The 17,813-nt window shown below is 50.9% G+C and overlaps 1 protein-coding gene across 1 annotated transcript; it reads right to left on the bottom strand.

Annotated features, from left to right (window-relative positions):
* Positions 1 to 191: 191 nt before the first annotated feature.
* Positions 192 to 17,805, bottom strand: TOX4 (TOX high mobility group box family member 4). The gene is made up of 9 exons (XM_080978823.1): positions 17,218 to 17,805; positions 12,426 to 12,494; positions 11,475 to 11,717; positions 7,015 to 7,278; positions 5,586 to 5,864; positions 4,795 to 4,875; positions 2,749 to 3,444; positions 1,513 to 1,676; positions 192 to 569 (listed from the first exon to the last, which is right to left on the bottom strand). The coding sequence occupies exons 1-9, from the start codon at positions 17,221 to 17,223 to the stop codon at positions 506 to 508; spliced, it is 1,866 nt and encodes a 621-aa protein (XP_080834949.1). The 5' UTR covers positions 17,224 to 17,805; the 3' UTR covers positions 192 to 505.
* Between the last annotated feature and the right edge of the window lie 8 nt (positions 17,806 to 17,813).

Genomic DNA, 17,813 nt, shown 5'->3' with positions numbered 1-17,813 from the left:
TCTACGCTCGTGCCACGCAAAACAAGACGCCCAGCTTTGGGGCAAGACACTGCCCACCCCTTTCCAATCCATTTGGTGGGAGGACGTTCCTAAATTGTAGAGGCTTTCTATTTGCTCACCCGCGGCGGAAGGACGGCTCCTATCTCCGCCCGCCGCCTCCTCCTGCAAAACAGCACATAGCAGGCCCTGGCCAATATCCCTCTTCCAGCTTTAATTGGCTCCATCAACAGAAACATACCAAGGGATAGTGTATAGAAAAAAATAATAATAAAGGGGGAAGGGAGGAAGGGGAGTCCGCAGCACCCAACCGGGATGGCGTCTTCGCTTGTCGATGGTCTTCGGCCGATGGCGCGAATCCTGCCCGCCCAGCCCCATCCCACAGTAGCATGGCGATTTGTGTTTTTTATGTTTTTGATCGTCCTTGGAAAAAAAGTGTACGTAGGAACGCGAAACTGTCGTTTCCCCAACCCCGCCCCTGCTGCTTCCGCCGCAAAAGGGCCGGGGGTTATTTCACAAAGACAACGTTGTTGTTGGAATTGCGGGAGGCCAGCCAAGCTAGAAACACATCCCTGTGAATGAGAGAGAGACAGAAGCAGAGGTTTAGTCAAGAGGCAGGAAGCATATGCAGCAGCAGTTCCTGCAGGTGCAAAGATCCTTACTCTAAAAACTTGCACAACAGGAGTGGGGAGCCGGTGAACCTCCAGTATCTTGCCTAGCACTGACTGGGAGATATATGTATTTAAAAATGCACTTTATTTCATGTCCCGCCCCCCCCCCCCCGAGCTGGCAGCGGCCCTCCTTTTTTCACAGCAACCTGTGCTTGGGTTCAGTCTCGGTCCGCCCTCATAACCTGAGCTTGCCATTACAAAGAAGCGATGGCAGCAGTGTGTCTTGCTGTGCGCCATTTGCAGTGCATTGCTGAACTGGATGTTCAATAATGAAGACCTGGCAGATGCTTCTTCCTGACCTGACTGGCTTGCACATCTTCGTTCCCTGCTCCCAAACCACGTGGCTTGGCTTTGCTGAGGCAGCTGAAACTATTTACTCTGTGTATTCAAGTAGGACTGGTGTGTGCGTGCGTGTGTGTTTGTATTGCTCCCTCATTTGTCTGCCAAGTGTCTAGTCCTCACAGAGGAAGAGGATAGACTGTACACCCTCTGTTATCAGACTTGAAAACCCATTGTTCTGCCCGGACACTGAGATCCAGCGCCGAGGGCCTTCTGGCGGTTCCCTCCCTGCGAGAAGTGGTTACAGGGAACCAGGCAGAGGGCCTTCTCGGTGGTGGCGCCCGCCCTGTGGAACGCCCTCCCATCAAATGTCAAGGAAAGAAACAACTATCTGACTTTTAGAAGACATCTGAAGGCAGCCCTGTTTAGGGAAGTTTTTAATGTTTGATGTTTTATCGCTTTTTAAACATTCTGTTGGGAGCTGCCCAGAGTGGCTGGGGAAACCCAGCCAGATGGGCGGGGTATTATTATTATTATTATTAGGCAGCCCCGGCTGCCCACCCACCTGCAATGTTTAACCACACACTCGTTGCTGCAATACTCGTTGTCCCATTCGCTGTTGGCCACCGGAGGGTTATCGCAGCCTGCGCAGACGCAGCGAGGGTGCGGGGACAAGGCCACAGGCGATTCAGACACTAGCTCCACGTGCATCGGTGTCGGAGACTCCACCTGGGGCGGGGGAGAGAAAACTAAAGTAACTATGTGCCTTGTTGGATTTAGTCAGTCGTGCGCCTGGGGCAAGTAAACCTTGATTCCAAGCAATCAGGAGAGAAACATACATAGCAAAGAGTCTCATTTTCCTCCCCCTTCTGTGCTATTTTTCTCAGGCCAATGTGAGAATGGGATGCAGGACTCAGATGGGCCCTTGGCAGCCAGGCTCTTCTTGCATGCGTGCGTGTGTGTGTGTGTGTGTGTGTGTGTGTGTGTATAGGCTCACCTGCACCCTGGTCCAGCTCAGAGGGCCTTCTGGTGGTTCCCTAACTGCGATAACTGAAGTTACAGGGAACCAGGCAGAGGGCCTTCCCGGTGGTGGCACCTGCCCTGTGGGACATCCTCCCATCAGTCGTCAGAGATAAACAATCATACGACTTTGAGAAGATAAATAAATCTAATTAAATTAAACTGGGACGTTTCCGCCTATAACTAATAAGTCCGTAAGTCCCATGAAGTAAAAACAAATTAAGATGCTCAGGGGTCCTCTTGGATTGACCCAGAAACTCAATTATAAGAGTTTCTGGCATGCATACATATTTATGTATGCAACCACGGCTGCTCCAATGTTATTGGCCCAGAGATGGAAAGAAGACAAAGTCCCTACTAGAGAAGAATGGCCGATCAAGTTGATGGATTATGCCGAAATGGCTAAAACAACCGGGAGAATCAGAAATCGGGAAGGCCAAAATTTTAATAAGGAATAGGGGAAATTAATAATTCATCTTAAAAACCATTGTAACCAGTCAAAATCGTTTGTAGGGTCGGAATAACACTTGTAGTTTAATGGTGAACTTTGGACATAATGGAGAGCTAAAAGATTTGGATTATTATAAAAGATGCAGGAGGAAAGGACCCACAGAGGGGAGCAAGGGAGTCCAGGAGATTCTCTGGAATCTCGTTTCTATGTTGGATATGTGCCTGTAAAATTTTAATCTGAAAAACCAAAGAAATAATAATAAAGAGAGCGTTTCCTACATGCAAACAAGCAAGCAAACAAGCACCCGCCCACTCGCCCAGCGCTCCTCACCTCCGGCACCACGTCTACGGGCTCTGGGGAAGCTTGGAGTTCGGCGCTGGGCCTCTCGGGGCTGCCTTCTTCCGTCCGCAGGGCGATGGGCTGGATCTGCAGGGCGGGCGGGGGCAGGATCTTGATTTGCAAGGGCGGCGGCGGCTGCTGCAGATTGAGACGCACTTTCTGCTGCAGGGGCGGCTGCTGCATGGCCTGCAGGGGGGGCGGCTGCTGCAGGATGGCAACCGGCTGGGCCGGCGGCTGCTGGGGCATCTGCTGCAGGGGCGGGGGCTGGAGCCGCGGCAAGTGCATGGAAGTGGCCGCCGCCGCTGCCGCCAGCACCGAGCGGGTGACGATCTGGGTGGTGCCCGTGCCGGCCTGCAGCTGCCCCAGCTGGATGCCGCGCGACGTGACCATGGTGGCGGGGATGACCGTCACCACGCCGCCCTGCGAGGTGACAGCCAGGGAGGACGGCAGCATCTGCTTGGGGATGATGATCTTGGTGATGCTGGTCTGGCCCCCCGCCTGGGGCCCGCCCCCCGAGGTCACCACCACGGTGGGCTGCGTCGAGACGACGGTCGGGGCAGGAGGGGGGCTCTCCAGGGCCGGCGGGGTGGGCGGCATCGGGGCCGGGGGGGAGGCGGACTCCACGGCGGGGGCCGGCTGCTCGGCAGGCGAGGAAATGGGGTCCAGTTCCACCGTTTCTACAACCGTCTGCGGAGTGGAGGGGAAGAGAAGAGTCAGGAAGCTGGGGGGGAAACAATCTAGGGGGGCTTTAGGGGTCACATTGCAGGTGGCGACTGGTAAAGCTTCCAAAAGAAAAGAGAAGTCAAGGAAGGGAAAAGGGGAAGGCACAGAAAGCTCCTCCATTATTGGGGGCAGCTGATCTTCCGCTTCCCATTCTGCCCCCGAAGAAGCGTCACGAAAAGGTCCCTTCCCCAGGGAAGAAGAGGAGTTTGGATTTGATACCCCGCTTTATCACTACCTAAAGGAGTCTCAAAGCGGCTAACATTCTCCTTTCCCTTCCTCCCCCACAACAAACACTCTGTGAGGTGAGTGGGGCTGAGAGACGTCAGAGAAGTGTGACTAGCCCAAGGTCACCCAGCAGCTGCATGTGGAGGAACGGAGACGCGAACCCGGTTCACCAGATTACGAGTCCACCGCTCTTAACCACTACACCACACTGGGAGGGAGTAAATAGCTGCTCCTGACCTGACCCAGTTAAGACAAGGGTGGGCAAGCCAGGAGTGTTGTGTTTTCTCCTCTACTTCTCCGCAGGTACCTAGGAAGTAGTCTCTAGTTACACCACAGATTGGGCCACCAGAGGAGATGCACATTAGCCGCAGAGCCCATGCAGGAAGTCCCGCCTTCAATGCTTGGCGTCTCCAGGGAACAGGTGACAGGAACATAGGAAATGGCCACACCCACTGGTCCATCTAGCTTAGTTATCCCCAAACTTTGGTCTCCAGTTGTTTGGGGACTACCATTCCCATAATCTCTGACCACTGGTCTTGCTAGCTAGGGATGATAGGAGCTGTAGTCCAAAAACAGCTGGAGACCCAAGTCTGGGAAATAATGAGCTAGCTCACTACTTCCCACACTGGGTAGCAGTGGCTTTCCAGGAGTTCAGGGCAAGAATCTTTTCCCAGCCCTACCTGGAGATGCTGAGAATTGAACCTGAAACTTTCTGTATTCAGAGCAGACGCTCTCCCACTGAGTGACAGCCCTTTAAGCGATGGGACAGAAGACCCCTCTCCTTTTTTCAGCCTGGAAAGCCACTGCAGGACAGTTCTGGGCTGGAAGGACATGCTTTTATAGCCTTTGCAATCCTGGTACCTTAAATTTGGAGAACAACTCCCATCAGACAGCATGGCTGGGACTGATGGGAGTTGTAGTCCAAAGGAATCCAAAGGCACCAGGTTGGCAAAGGCTGTTCTGCCTGGAAGAAGGGTAGTTTTCTAGGTCTCTTGCTGTGTCCACTGAGGCAGGAGAGGAGAGGACAGGACAGTGTCACACCCCTGCAGTCCTGGAAACGGCAGAGGCAAGAAGGCTCATCTCTCTTACCTGGCACTCCTGGTTGTCACGGTAGGCCGCCAGCGCTTTCAGGTACTCCTTCTTTGCTGCCTCCGTTTTCCGCTTGTACACCTGGCAGGGAGAGAGGGAAGAAGGCTGTGGCAGAGGCTCCCTGTTTAAACCACACTGCTTTGCAGCACCCTCTGACGCACCCCAAATTGTTAGGGAAAACCATGTAGAAATATGCAGCCGTCCCATATGGGGATCAAACTTGCAACCTTGGCATTATCAGCACCACGCTCTAAACAACTGAGCTATCTGGGCTGATCATTCCATTCCGTCAAAAGAAGCATGTGATCAACTGAATAAAATGTCTTGCAATTACTCAGTCTGCAGGTTTCTAAAAGAAAATGTGTATCGTTGCATTATTTTTTTAAAAAAATGGAAGAAGAGGAATTCCTTCCTACGGGGAAGACTTTTCAAAGATGAACGCTGCAGCTTGCATTCCCTTAAAAAAAAAGTGCTCTCTTTAAAAGCATGACGTTGGACAGGACCTTGGTGGTCTCTATGCAATGCAAAATCTACAACAACAGCAGGGGCGAGCAAACCTATGTGGCTGTCAGATGCTACTGGCTGGGTCCACAATCCGAAACAGCTCCCCATCCCTCTGTAAGGGCAACGCTGCACGTTCACGATCTCCCCAATGTTTCTGCTTTGCTCCTTTGCAGCTACAGCCTCCTCCTCAACCCCTCAGCGCCGCTGTCCCCCCAAAAAAAACACACCCTCCCCAGCCCCTCCCACTTTTCCCTCCCTCCCCGCTGCCCAACCCCCTTGGCACGCACTTGCTTCTGCTCCTCCCCCAAGCTGTCCCACATCGAGGCGACGATCTTGGAGACCTCGCCGAAGGTGGCTTTGGGGTTCTGCCCCTTGATGGCCGCCTGCGTGTCGCGGAAGAAGAGAGCATAGGCCGAAACAGGCTTCTGGGGCTCATTGGGGTCCTTTTTCTTCTTCTGCTTCTTGGCCGGCTTCTGCTTCTTCCCCGCGTCCACCGCCACCACAGGTGCCACGACCGGCGCAGGGGCCGCCAGGGCCATCACCGCCGGCTTGGCGACGGAAACTTGCTGCAAGGACAGAGAGGGAGAGGGTCGGAAACGGGCTCCACGGGGCAGAGGGCACGGCGGTGGCAGCAGCTGGGGGGATTCGCCCATGGGGGGCGGGTACAGAACCAATTCCGCTTTGCTCAGTGCATAATCCCAAACCGTTCCCCCCACCCGGATCTCATCAAGGATGATAAGGAATAGACGGAAAAGGCAGGCAGGCAAACGGCAGCTAAGCTGGGCCGGCAGCATTCAAAGCAATTGAAAGGAAACGGCCTAACCACAGCGCAGGAGAGGAAGTGGGCCACTTTTGCATGAAACAACGGGCGCTTGAAAGAAAAAATGGAATGGAGAGGCCCCCGCTTTTAAAACGGATGGGGAAACCTGCAGTCGTCCAGAGGTTGCCGGACGACAACTGCCAGCCCAGCCCACTCTCTTTCTCTCACCATTGAGGCTGGGGGAGTTGGAGCCTAGCCACATTGGGAGGGCCCGGGTTAAGGGCTGCAAGATGTCCTGGGCAATAGCCCCCAAACCAAAATAGCCGAGAGCCTTCATGGGGCAACAGGTGGATTGAATTCACCACCTGCTCACCTGACGCACACGGTCATGAAATCATAGAATTTTGAGCTGAAAATGACCCGGAGGGGCAATCTGGTCCAGCCCCCTGCAATGCAGGAATCTCAACTAAATGCATCCATGACAGATGGCCATCCAATTGGAAATGGAATGGGGAAGGCTGATTTATCGTGTTTGTTTTTTAACCTTGCCCTCCTCCCAAGTAGTTCAGGGCAGTGTACATGCTCCCCTCCCCTCTCCTTTTATCCTGGCAACCCCCCTGTGAAGTAGGACAGGGCGGTGACAGATCAAAGATCACCTGGTGAGTCTCATAGCAGGGGATCTGGACCTCGTGCCATCCCAGTCTGACACTCTAGCCCCAAAGTGGGAACCTTTTCTCCTTTTTTGGTAGCCCTGAAGCAACATGTTCTGGTGGAGAAACCTTCCAGGGACTGCATATGAGTGATGGGTGGGCAGGGCAAGAGGCAAATCAAACAGAGCAATGGCGGTCATGTTACATCCATGCAAAAACAAGAGGATTCTGCACATGCGCAAACCAACTCTGGACACCAGCCGTTCAGGCTGGGATGCCCCTGAATGCCGTCAAAACAAGACTCACCCGCCGAATCTCTTCCGTCTCTTCCTCATGCATGGAACTGGTGGGCGAGGGGGTGGGTGAGAGCCGCTCCTCGGGCGACTGGGCTGCGGGGGGCAGGATGGCGCTGCCCCCCAGGCTGAGGCCCAGCTGCGAACTGAGCTCCGACTGGTCAATGGTGGTCAGCTGGCCATGCCCCATCAAACCGGAGCTGATGTCCGCCATGGGCACATCGATGGTGACGGGCGGGTTGGCGCTGTATTGCGTCCCCATGGGGTGGTCCAAATCCTGCAGAGGGAGAATTCAGGGTGGTGACAATGGTTATAGAAAGGCAGAAATCTGTGTGACGGTCTGGCCCTCCGGTGAGAAAGATGCCCAACAGCTCCTGTCCCCTCCGATTTGGAAAAAAAACCAAACAGTAGCAACCTAAGAAGTGTTTCCTGGAACAGGCCAATGGCCTAACCAGTCCAGCATCCTGTTCTCACAGTGGCTAACCAGAAACAAGATCCCTCTCTCCTCCAGCGGCATTACTGCCTCTGGCCAGGGAAGCAGAGCATAGCAGCCATTGATAGCCTTCTCTTGCAAGGAGTCCCTTGCGTTGTGTATCCTCTCTTGTTTCACTTGGGCTGAAGTGTAGAGAGCAGCGCACGGCTCGGCCAAAGCCCTCTGCGCTTGTCAGAGGGTTTGGGGGAGAACCAGGAGCTTATCTTGTTTGCTGATAACAGCAGCACACCAGACTCCTGTCATTTCCTGCTGTACAAGGAAGACGCTGGTGAAATAAGGAAATTCAACCCCTGAGCTAACGACCCTGACCAGCCTGAATCTGTTTATTATTGGAGCCTAATTACTTACATGTTTTTAAATGGGTGTGTGAATTAATAGAATGTTTAATTGCACAACGGAGCTGACTGAAAAGCTCCAAGCGAATGGGGTTTGGCAACGGGACACAGACAGCAAAATGGGCTCTTGTTCAGGATTTCAGCCAGCTGTCGTATCTTCTAGGATGCTCTCATTTGGGAGAAGCCCAAGGTTGGCAAAAGTACATATATATATATATATATATATATATATATATATATATATAAAACATACAACTCTCAAGCATGCACAAACCCCGGCCAAAAACAAAGGAAGGCTGAGAATGTTCCTCAGTGACTTCCGGGTTGGCGCCATCGCCGAATGGCGGACTCCCTCCGAGCTCCGGAGGGAGCCTGCTCGGCAGGGGCTGGGTCCTACCGCACCGGCGATGCGGGGACCCTTAAAAACCACGGCCACGGAGGCCGTGGACATGGAGACTCGGCTGGCACCGCTAGCGCCCTCCCGACTCGTGAAGGAGCCTTTTTAAAGGCTACGGATCGGGTGCCGGGGAGAAGCGTGGTGCTTTGAGTCCTCTGCTATCCCTGCCGAGCGCAGCCGCATGCCATCCGGCGGAGAGCGCTGACTTCTTCTATTGAAAATTCGGACTTCTTAACAACAACCCGTGAGTAATTTGGAAACCGGGTTCAAAAGGAGAAAAAAAAAATTTTTTTTTCGGATTGGACACGAGCGGGGGGGGGGATCCAAAAAGGAAGTCAGTCCCCCTCCCTACTGTAAACCTTCCAAAACAAGGACGGGGAAACCAAGGTCCAAAAAGATTTGTATTGCTGATAAAAACTAAGAATTCCACGATGGGGAACTACAAGAACTGTGCTGGAGGAAGAATTGAGGGAGAAGGGAAACGTGACCCCCCCCCCTGGGAACCGGGGTGATTGAAGAGAGAGCCTGGTGAAAAGAGTCGGAGATTTTGACAGCTGTCAAAGTAGCTGTCAAAGTCGGAAAGCAGAGAGGATTTTATTATGAGAACTTTGCTGGTTAAATTTGTTACAATTTGCTATAACCCGTTAAAACTTGGATACAAAATGGCGAAAACATGGATAACAATCGGACTTTTGGACTAGAGAAAACAAAGTTACAACAATCCCCCTAGAGGAGTTTTGGGACATTACAAAGATGGTCGTAAGTGGAAAAATACCATTGGAATTTTACAGGACTGGTTATCTTCTGGGAAAGCTGCAAAACGGAAATAATATTTTGTCTACAGGGTGTTCAGCTAAAGGAGACAATAGAATTTTCTATTGAAGAAAGGAAGGGACTGAACGCAAGTTTTTGTTCCTGAATAACAATAATCCCTGCAGAGTTACTAAACTTCTGAATTAGAACGTTTCAGCAGCGGAACAAGAGGAAATTGGACTACAACTTGGAAAGAACAATGGGGGGAGTTTTATTAAAGATTTGAAGTTAAATGTTTTAAAAAATAACTATAAAAAGAAAAAGCCAGCAAGGAGTTGGGGGAAATAGGTGATTTATGGATTTTAAGAATTCCAGGCAGATAACATGGTTTGGTGGTCAGGGGGAAATTAAACCGGGGACAGGGGGGGGAGAACTAAAATCCAAAGGCTTGTCAACTTTTTTTTCTGAACTGGCTCTTTTTCACTTACTATACTTTTTATTTCTTATTTCTTATATTTCTATTGTGTGGGGTGTCCTTATCTTTAAAAAAAGGGAAATTGTGGAATGAAAATGGGGTGGGCCCTGGGGAGAGAACTTTTGTCTTTTATTAAGGGTATTGATGAGGAGTGTATAAATTTTAAATTCGAATAATGGTCTAAACAAATTAAGTTTTAATTAGAACTGAGAGCTTGTGGAGCCAACAATATGAAAGGGGAATATGGTAGGGGTGGGGGAAGGGGGGAGTCCCGGAAAGTGGATGTATGAAAATAAGGCTTTGAATGTACTTTAATCTTTACTTTCTGTATTTTTGAAAATCTTAATAAATATCATTTAAAAAAAAAAAAGAGAATGTTCCTCAGTGACCACAGAATGCTGCATATCAATAGGAAAAGAAAACCGGAAAACTGGGAAGTGGGGGAAGAGTAAAATGCCATGCTTGGAAGGAATGGCTGACTGGAAACTGGAATAGGAGCACTCCCACTAAGAGAAAGAATACGCTGCAACGTTTTGTTGCAGGTCCCACTTATAAATACTCCTCCTCCTCCTCCTGTCTGTCTGTCTCTGGCGTCTTTTTGGTGCTTAGCAACTTTCTATTTAGCCAGGCCATTGGCCCACCTAGCTCAGTATCATCGACACTGATTGGCAGCAGCTTTCCAGGGTTGCAGGCAAGTCATCTTTCCCAGCCCTACCAGGAGATGCCGAAGATTGAACCTGGGACCTTTCTGCATGCAAGGCAGATGATCTTCCACTGAGCTACAGCTCCACTGAAAACCCTCCTTTTTTTAGCAAGTCTTTTAAGCGGTGATCTGTATCTAAGCCTGCATCTGTACTGGATGTGAACTTGCTTTTACACATGGAAGCATTTTTTTTTAAATTGTTAGAATCATTTATATGATATGGCCTCAGTCCAGTATATCTGAAGGAGCATCTCCACCCCCATCGTTCTACCCGGACACTGAGGTCCAGAGCCAAGGGCCTTCTGGCAGTTCCCTCACTGCGAGAAGCCAAGTTACAGGGAACCAGGCAGAGGGCCATCTCGGTAATGGCACCCTCCCTGTGGAATGCCCTCCCACCAGATGTCAAAGAGAATAACAACTACCAGACTTTTAGAAGACATCTGAAGGCAGCCCTGTTTAGGGAAGGTTTTAATGTTTGATGTATTACAGTATTTTAATATTTTTTGGGAAGCCGCCCAGAGTGGCTGGGAAGGCCCAGCCAGATGGGCGGGGTATAAATAAATTATTATTATTATTATTATTATTATTATTAATCCAACATATGAAATCGGGCAGTTGTTTTTGCCGCTGATATTTTCATTACGAAATTGCTCAGACATTTTTTGGGAAGCAGCTGAGGAATGGAACACAGAGCCAGTGTGGTTTTGTGGATAGATTATCAGGCTAAGATCCAGGAGAGACCAGGGTTCAAATCCTCGACTTGGCCATGAAACTCACTGGGTGACCTTGGGCCAGTCACTGCCTTGCACTCTAGCCTACCTCACAGAGCTGTTGTGGGGAGAACCATGCACGCCAACTTGGGCTCCTTGGAGGGAAAGGGGGGCCGTGAAGGCAACAAACTAATGACTTCTAAACGGAATCACACAATGTGGAGATTGGCAACCAGCTGAAGTGAATTGCAGCACTAACAGAAGCCGCCCCCCTCACACACACACCAGTGTTTGCTGCGGCCAGAGTGGCACAAAGATGATTTCTGGAATTGTGTTGGGGGAAACAGCTTGGACGCTTCTGGCATTTTCCTCCCCACCTCCTGAAGCCAGCTCCATGAGAAGGTGGGGCAGTTCTCCTCCATGACAGCTAAGAATTGAACCAACTTGCCCTGGCCTGGAAGAATCCCTCAAAGGGTATGGGCAAATCGAAAGCTAACACACGATAACCCACAAACTGGATTTTGCCCAGAAGATACTGCGCTGCCCACTAGATGAGTCGTATGGTGTCTGCATGCACTCTCAAAACTATGTAAAGCAGGGTACTCACCATGGCCAGCCCCCCACTCAGCAGTCCCCCACCTTGCTCCATGAGACCAGGGCTGATGCCCACAGGTATGTCAAGTGCCTGCACCCCATACTGGGCAGAAAAAGTGGTGTCTGGGGCAGTCACGGGGTCGCCCAGGTCCTCAAAGTGCCCAACCACGTCAGAAACGGCCAGGGAGGGGTCAGCGTCCAGCGTGATAGGCGGGATCTCGAACTCTTCATCCCCCAGGCTTGGCGTGTGGAAGGTCTGAGCAAAAGGGAGGGAGGAAAAGAGAGAAAGAGAGACTTTGATGCAGGTGTACAAACTTAGGAAAGGCACACTACACTAGATCAGATGTTGTCCATCCAGCCCGGTATGGTCTATTCTGAGTCAAGAGGCCCTTTAGGGTCCCTGCTGGTGTAGCAGTTAGGGTGTCTGACTAGGACCTTGGAGACCCGAGTTCAAATCCCCCACTCGGCTGTGCAGCTCGCTGGGTGACGTTGAGCCAGTCACCACCTCTCAGCTTAATGTACCTCACAGGGTTGTTGTGGAGAGGGGGAAAGAACCATATGTGCCAGGAAAGGTGGGATGTGAAAGCAAAAATAAATAATAAAAAGCGACACCTATTTAAGGATGCTTCTTAAGTTCTGATTTTCAGAACAAGGCGATTCTCAATTTGCAAGCTTTTTAAGCTTCAAAGAGGAATACACAGAGCAAAAATTCTTGCCTCGGGTAAACACCAAAGCCTGATCTCCCCCTTGTTTTCATTCTCCGGGGTCTCAGACAAGAGGACAGTTCCTTGAAACTGGAGGCACCAGGAATTGAACCAGGAGCCTTGGACACAACAAAGCATTTGGTCTGCTGCGAGCTGCAGGTGACAACATCTCCCTGGTTCCTGCCATTCAGCACTTTTATTCCACGCTCTCCACCGCCAACTGCCCTGCACCCTCAGCCCCTGCAAGCAGCCAAACTCACCTCGGCCCCTGACAAAAAGGGGTGCGCTGTCCCGGTGATAGCCAGGTAATTCTCATTTCCTCCAGGGAACTTAGGGGGAGAAAGGAAAATATTAGCAATCCTTTTATTTATTTTTCTTCCACCACAAATGCAGCCTCACCCCAAGTCCAATATAACCAGACAAATCCATGGTGTAGCACCACTCACACTTTGGGAACTCATAAAACCATCACTTGTGGCCTCCACCTCCGCAGTCTTAAAAAGCTCATTAGTCAGAAGTTGATACTGAATAGGAACGAAGGAAGCCACCTTAAAAGCAGTCACACCACTGGTCTATACAGCTCAGTACTGTCTACACCAGGGGTTGTCAACCTGGTCCCTACTGCCCACTAGCGGCCATTTCAGGATTCTAGGTGGGATGTAGTGGGTTCTACAGCACAAGCAGAATCCACCTTCCATCGAGCACTGGTGGGCGTTAAGGACATTTTACCATCAAGAAAGATGCATTAGTGGGCGGTAGGTATAAAAAGGTTGACTACCCCTGGTCTGGGACGTGGGTGGAGCTGTGGATTAAACCACAGTGCCTAGGGCTTGCCGATCAGAAGGTCGGTGGTTTGAATCCCTGCGACGGGGTGAGCTCCCGTTGCTCAGTCCCTGCTCCTGCCAACCTAGCAGTTTGAAAGCAAGCAGTGCAAGTAGATAAATAGGTACCACTCCGGCGGAAAGGTAAACGGCATTTCCGTGCGCTGCTCTGGTTCTCCAGAAGTGGCTTAGTCATGCTGGCCACATGACCCGGAAGCTGTACGCTAGTAAAGCGAGATGACCACAGCAACCCCAGAGTCGTCTGCGGCTGGACCTAACGGTCAGGGGTCCCTTTACCTTTGCCTGTACCCCTGGTCTACACTGACTAGCAGCCAGTCTCCGTGGCTTCACGCAGGAGTTTCTCCCAGCCCTACCTCGGGATAAGAACACATAAGAAGAGCCCTGCTGGATCAGGCAAAAAAGCCCATCTAGTCCAGCAGCCTGTTCTCACAGTGGCCAATGAGATGCCTGCAGGAAACTCGCAAGCAGGACCCAAATACAAGATCCCTCTCGCCTCCTGTGGTTTTCAGCAACTGATATTCAGAAGCACTGATTCCTCCAGTTGTGGAGGCAGAGCACAGACATTGTGCCTAGTAACCTTCTCTCCCATGAATTTGTTCAACTCTCTTTCAAAAGTCGGTGGCCATCACTGCCTCCAGTGGCAGCAAGTTCCATAGTTTAATTACGTGCTGTGTGAAGAAGTGCTGTCTTTTACCCAACATTCAGTTTTATTGAATGCCCACGAAATCCACCCTTTGAGTTAAGTTAGGACGAGAGACAGTAAAATTGCCCAGGGTCACCTAATGTGGTTGAGTGGCAAATGAATTTCAACCTGGGCCTCCCTGGGCCTAGCCTTGCCACGCTACCACACTGAGAATAATGCTGCTTTGAAAGTCACCACTGCAGTGTCATTCAGCCAAGTGGTAAGGCTGAGTGATATCTGCTTTTCAACATTGCAATATATCACCAGCTAAACTTCACAATATACTGATATGTCAAGATGTCTGAAATAAGGATGGAGCTATGTACAGGCACTAGCTAGCTTCACGGTCCCCCCCCCCCCCCCGTGTGATTTTTGCATCGCACACACAGATACACATCATGATTCGTGATATATTGCCAGGTCAAAAATTATGAAACTGATTATCATGATATGGACATCAAACCAGTTCTGAATGATATATAGGTACATCACCAAGTAGTGGGGGAATGTAAACGTCATCTATGGTGCCGAGGCTGTCCCCATGCTTTCACCCACTGGCCTCACCCAAGGTCCAAAGCAGAGAGTGCCACCAGCCCACAAAAAAAAATTTGTTTTAAAACATTCAAACTACTGCTGAGCCTTTAGCAGGCATCAGCACACAAAAAGCTTTTCGCAGCACTGACTGAGACCAGCATTTTCTCCTGCTAATGTCTGCAAATTGAGCAGCTGTTTAAGAAAGCACAGCAGCAGAGGCCAATAATCATACTGAAGCAGAAGCCAAGAAGCTTAACAGCCCAATCCATCACCCTACCCAATTGCTATGCTCTGAACCCCTGGTGCTGTGCAGTTATTGTATAATGATTTGGGGGGGGGGGGCTGCTGCTGCTGCTCCAGCATCCCTCAAGAGTTGCTGCCAGTCAGAGTAGAAAACTAGATGAGCTTATCATTCGACTCAGTAAAAGGCAGCTTTGTATATTCATGTTCCCCATACCAAATGAACGAATGAATGAATGAATGGAAGCGACATGGCTGAAAGGGACTCTAGCATTTTCAGAATTCCCGCCCTCCTCTGTTGGACAGGCCTGGTTTCTATGCAGAGGGCCAGACTGGGGTTTGTGTGCACAAGCATCAAAACTCACTGCTGTCCTGCCCCAATGCTCCAGGGTCCTGGATAACCATAATCTTAATGGGTGTGGGAGGAAGTATGCTGCAGTTGCCTAGCAACCGCATAAGGAGATCCTCAGCCTCTTCTCACGGCAAGGGCACAACATGTGGATTCCATGATTGTAATATCTGCTTAAACACAGAGGGTTGTGTGTTTGAGCCCCAGTGGAACCACTATGATTTAAGAAGCCAGGACGGCTGAGGTGCCTACAAAGTCACCATCTCCCCTGAGTTATGGGTTCAAATCCTACTCCTGACAAGTAACATTTGAACTGCCTACAGCTCAGAGGCAGAGGAAACTGTTTCCTGGTAGAAGGTCTCAGGTTCAGTCCCCAGCATCTCCAGGTAGGGTTGGGATTGTTCCCTGCCTGACACCTTGGAGAGTCACTGCCAGTCAAATGTGGGCAATGTTGAGCAAGATGGACCAGTGGTCTGACTCAGTATAAGACAGTTCCCTTTGCTCTAACAGAGCAGAGCGTTGAAAAATAAAACACGTTGGAATTCCTATTCAGTGCTTCTGAACACACACATACAGCCAAGCACAAATGTGAATTTAGAACTTCTTAAGCCTTCCTGCCACTTCAGACTCCCTGATTTACAGCCCCCTGAACACAGGTGCATATGTCGTAAGCAGGTCTGTTGCAAGGACAACTACCTGTAGTCAACTTTAACGTCAGGTAATTATTTCATGCAGAGGCACCTTGTAATAAGCAGTGTCAGTGAGCTAAATGAGTGGTACTTTGACCTTCATCCAAGCACATGCTCCAAGGCACTCCTTGGATGCAGGTAGTCCCAAGGTGCCCTGCCCAAGATGAACAATGACATCACTGCCTCACAGAGTTTTGAAAGACTATAAAGGGCAACTGAGCATACTATGAGAGGAAACATCTACAGTCATCATGCAGCTCAACCGTATTCCAAGCTAACATGAGCAGACCGGATACAACAAGGGGTAGGGCAGCCATCACCAATCTGATTCCCTCAAGATGTTTTGGACTATACTCCCATCACTCCCAGCCAGCATGGCCAGGCTAGCTGGGGCTGATGGGAGTCGTAGTGCAAACCATCTGAAGGTAAATAGGTAGGCAAAGGCATGTGTAGTTGGCACACAACTTCAGGTTCGGAAGAGCCCAGAGGTCACTGGATCCAACTGTTTGTCCCAGCCAAGCAGGGCACATCTTACACTCAAGCCACACCAATGGGACCAACAAATGTCAAAAGGATGATGTGCAAGTGGTTGAAAGTGTGCAACGCCAAAGTGCTCATGGAGGAGTAACTTCAGATGGACCATACAGACCAAACTATAGGAGAACAGCTATATGCAAAATTAGTTTCTACCCAATCTATCCTGGGAGGGGTAGATATTCTTTCCTGGAGAGATCAAGACTGAACAAATGACATTCAACTGATTTCCTCCCCAAAACAAACTTATATGGACTCAAGTATATTCTGATCAACATTTTATTGCCATTTCAGGGGTATTTAAGATGTGTGCATGTGATGTGGAGAAGAGACACAGAAGGAAGATCACAGGCTTTTAGAGAACAAATGCCATTTTTGTGCACATGTAAGGTAGGACAATCTGCAAAGAACTTCCCATGAGCAACCCATGCCACATTTATCCATGTTACTAGGAGTAAAGCACCCACAATGGGGGTGGGGGGGTGGGAATCCACAGCTGGCATTAGTACAAGATGCAAGCTGAACTTATTCCACTCTAACCAAGCACAATCCAAGGTCTGAACTTTCACCTTTGTGCCCCGGAATGAACTCCATTAAATATTAACTTGCTTCCTGGTGGAACTCTCACCCCCACTTCCAAGGCATCCCCTTCCCGCAAGGACACCCCCTTTCTCCCCACAACCTTCCTCAAACGTCCCCAACTGTGTCATATCTCTGATGTGGGGTTCAACCCACAGAGGATGAGCCGGCCAGTGGCTACTAGCCGAAAAAGCTAGAGGGGTCCTCCACATCCTCTCAAATGACAAGAGGCGGCGAAAAGAGAGATTTGGGGGGGGGGGATAAGAAGTTAGGAAGATGGACAGGCTAGGAGAGGCCACGTTGGGCCCAAGGCAACTGCTGAACCCCGCACCCCTCCCCTCTTTTGCCGTCAGTTGGGCTCCTTAAGGATACGTTGGAAGGTACCAAACACACAATCGGGGGGGGGGGGGAATACACTGGACCCCCTGATAACCTCAGCCCCATCCCATTCCCCTTCCTCCCCAGCCCCATATTATGCCCTTTCCCTCCACAGAGCCAATCCCATGGGGACCCTTTTTAAAAGGCATGGGGGACCCACCGTCACCCCCCCACCCCCCCAGAGTGGTTGTCCCAGGGTCCCTACCGCCAGTTAGGCTCTCTTACCTCCATGGCCGCAGCCTCAGAGCCTCGCCGAAGAGAGGGGGAGACCCCGCCGCACTCTCCCCCTCCCCCCCGTCTTTCTTCCCCAGCTCCTCAACCGGAACCGGAAAGCCCTTCCGCCCACCCGACCTCAGGCCGGGAACGCGCGTCACTTCCGCCCGGCCTTCCCTCCGCTGCTATTTATTACTTCTCTGAGGGGAACTATTGGGGCAAATTTTCTTCCCACTCAGCCCCCCACGGTCGGACGGCCGCGGCTATTTCTCTGAACACGCCCGCCTGAGCCGTTGAGGAGGAGAGGATAGAGCCGAGTCGAGGGGGAGGCTAGAGCGTAGTGCGGGGCAGGAGGAAGGGCAGATGCTAGAGCGTCCCTACGCACACGTCGGGAGAGGGTAGTAGACCAGCGGATGTGACGTAAAACGGCCGGTTCGGCAAACCGCCTAACGGTTCGGGTTGTTCGTTTGTTTTTGCAGGAGGAGGAGGGGCTGTGACGTTAAACCGCCAGGGTGCCTAGAGCGACGCAGGAAACGTGGCTCCGGCCAACGAGGGACGGGCCAGAGCGGCCGCGGAAAGGACCGACGAGCTCTGTAGCTACCGGCTTG

Source organism: Podarcis pityusensis (genome assembly GCF_964106645.2).
Source record: "Podarcis pityusensis genome assembly, chromosome: 13".
Lineage (NCBI taxonomy): Eukaryota > Metazoa > Chordata > Lepidosauria > Squamata > Lacertidae > Podarcis > Podarcis pityusensis.
The sequence above is the reverse complement of the archived record's forward strand: the minus strand, read 5'-3'. Positions and strand labels throughout refer to the sequence as shown.

Coding starts and splice junctions, on each gene's coding strand:
- TOX4 (XM_080978823.1), bottom strand. Junction 5,865..7,014: donor AGACGGAAGAGATTCGGCGG/GTGAGTCTTGTT, acceptor CTGTCCTTGCAG/CAAGTTTCCGTCGCCAAGCC. Junction 570..1,512: donor TGTGTGGTTAAACATTGCAG/GTGGGTGGGCAG, acceptor TCTCATTCACAG/GGATGTGTTTCTAGCTTGGC.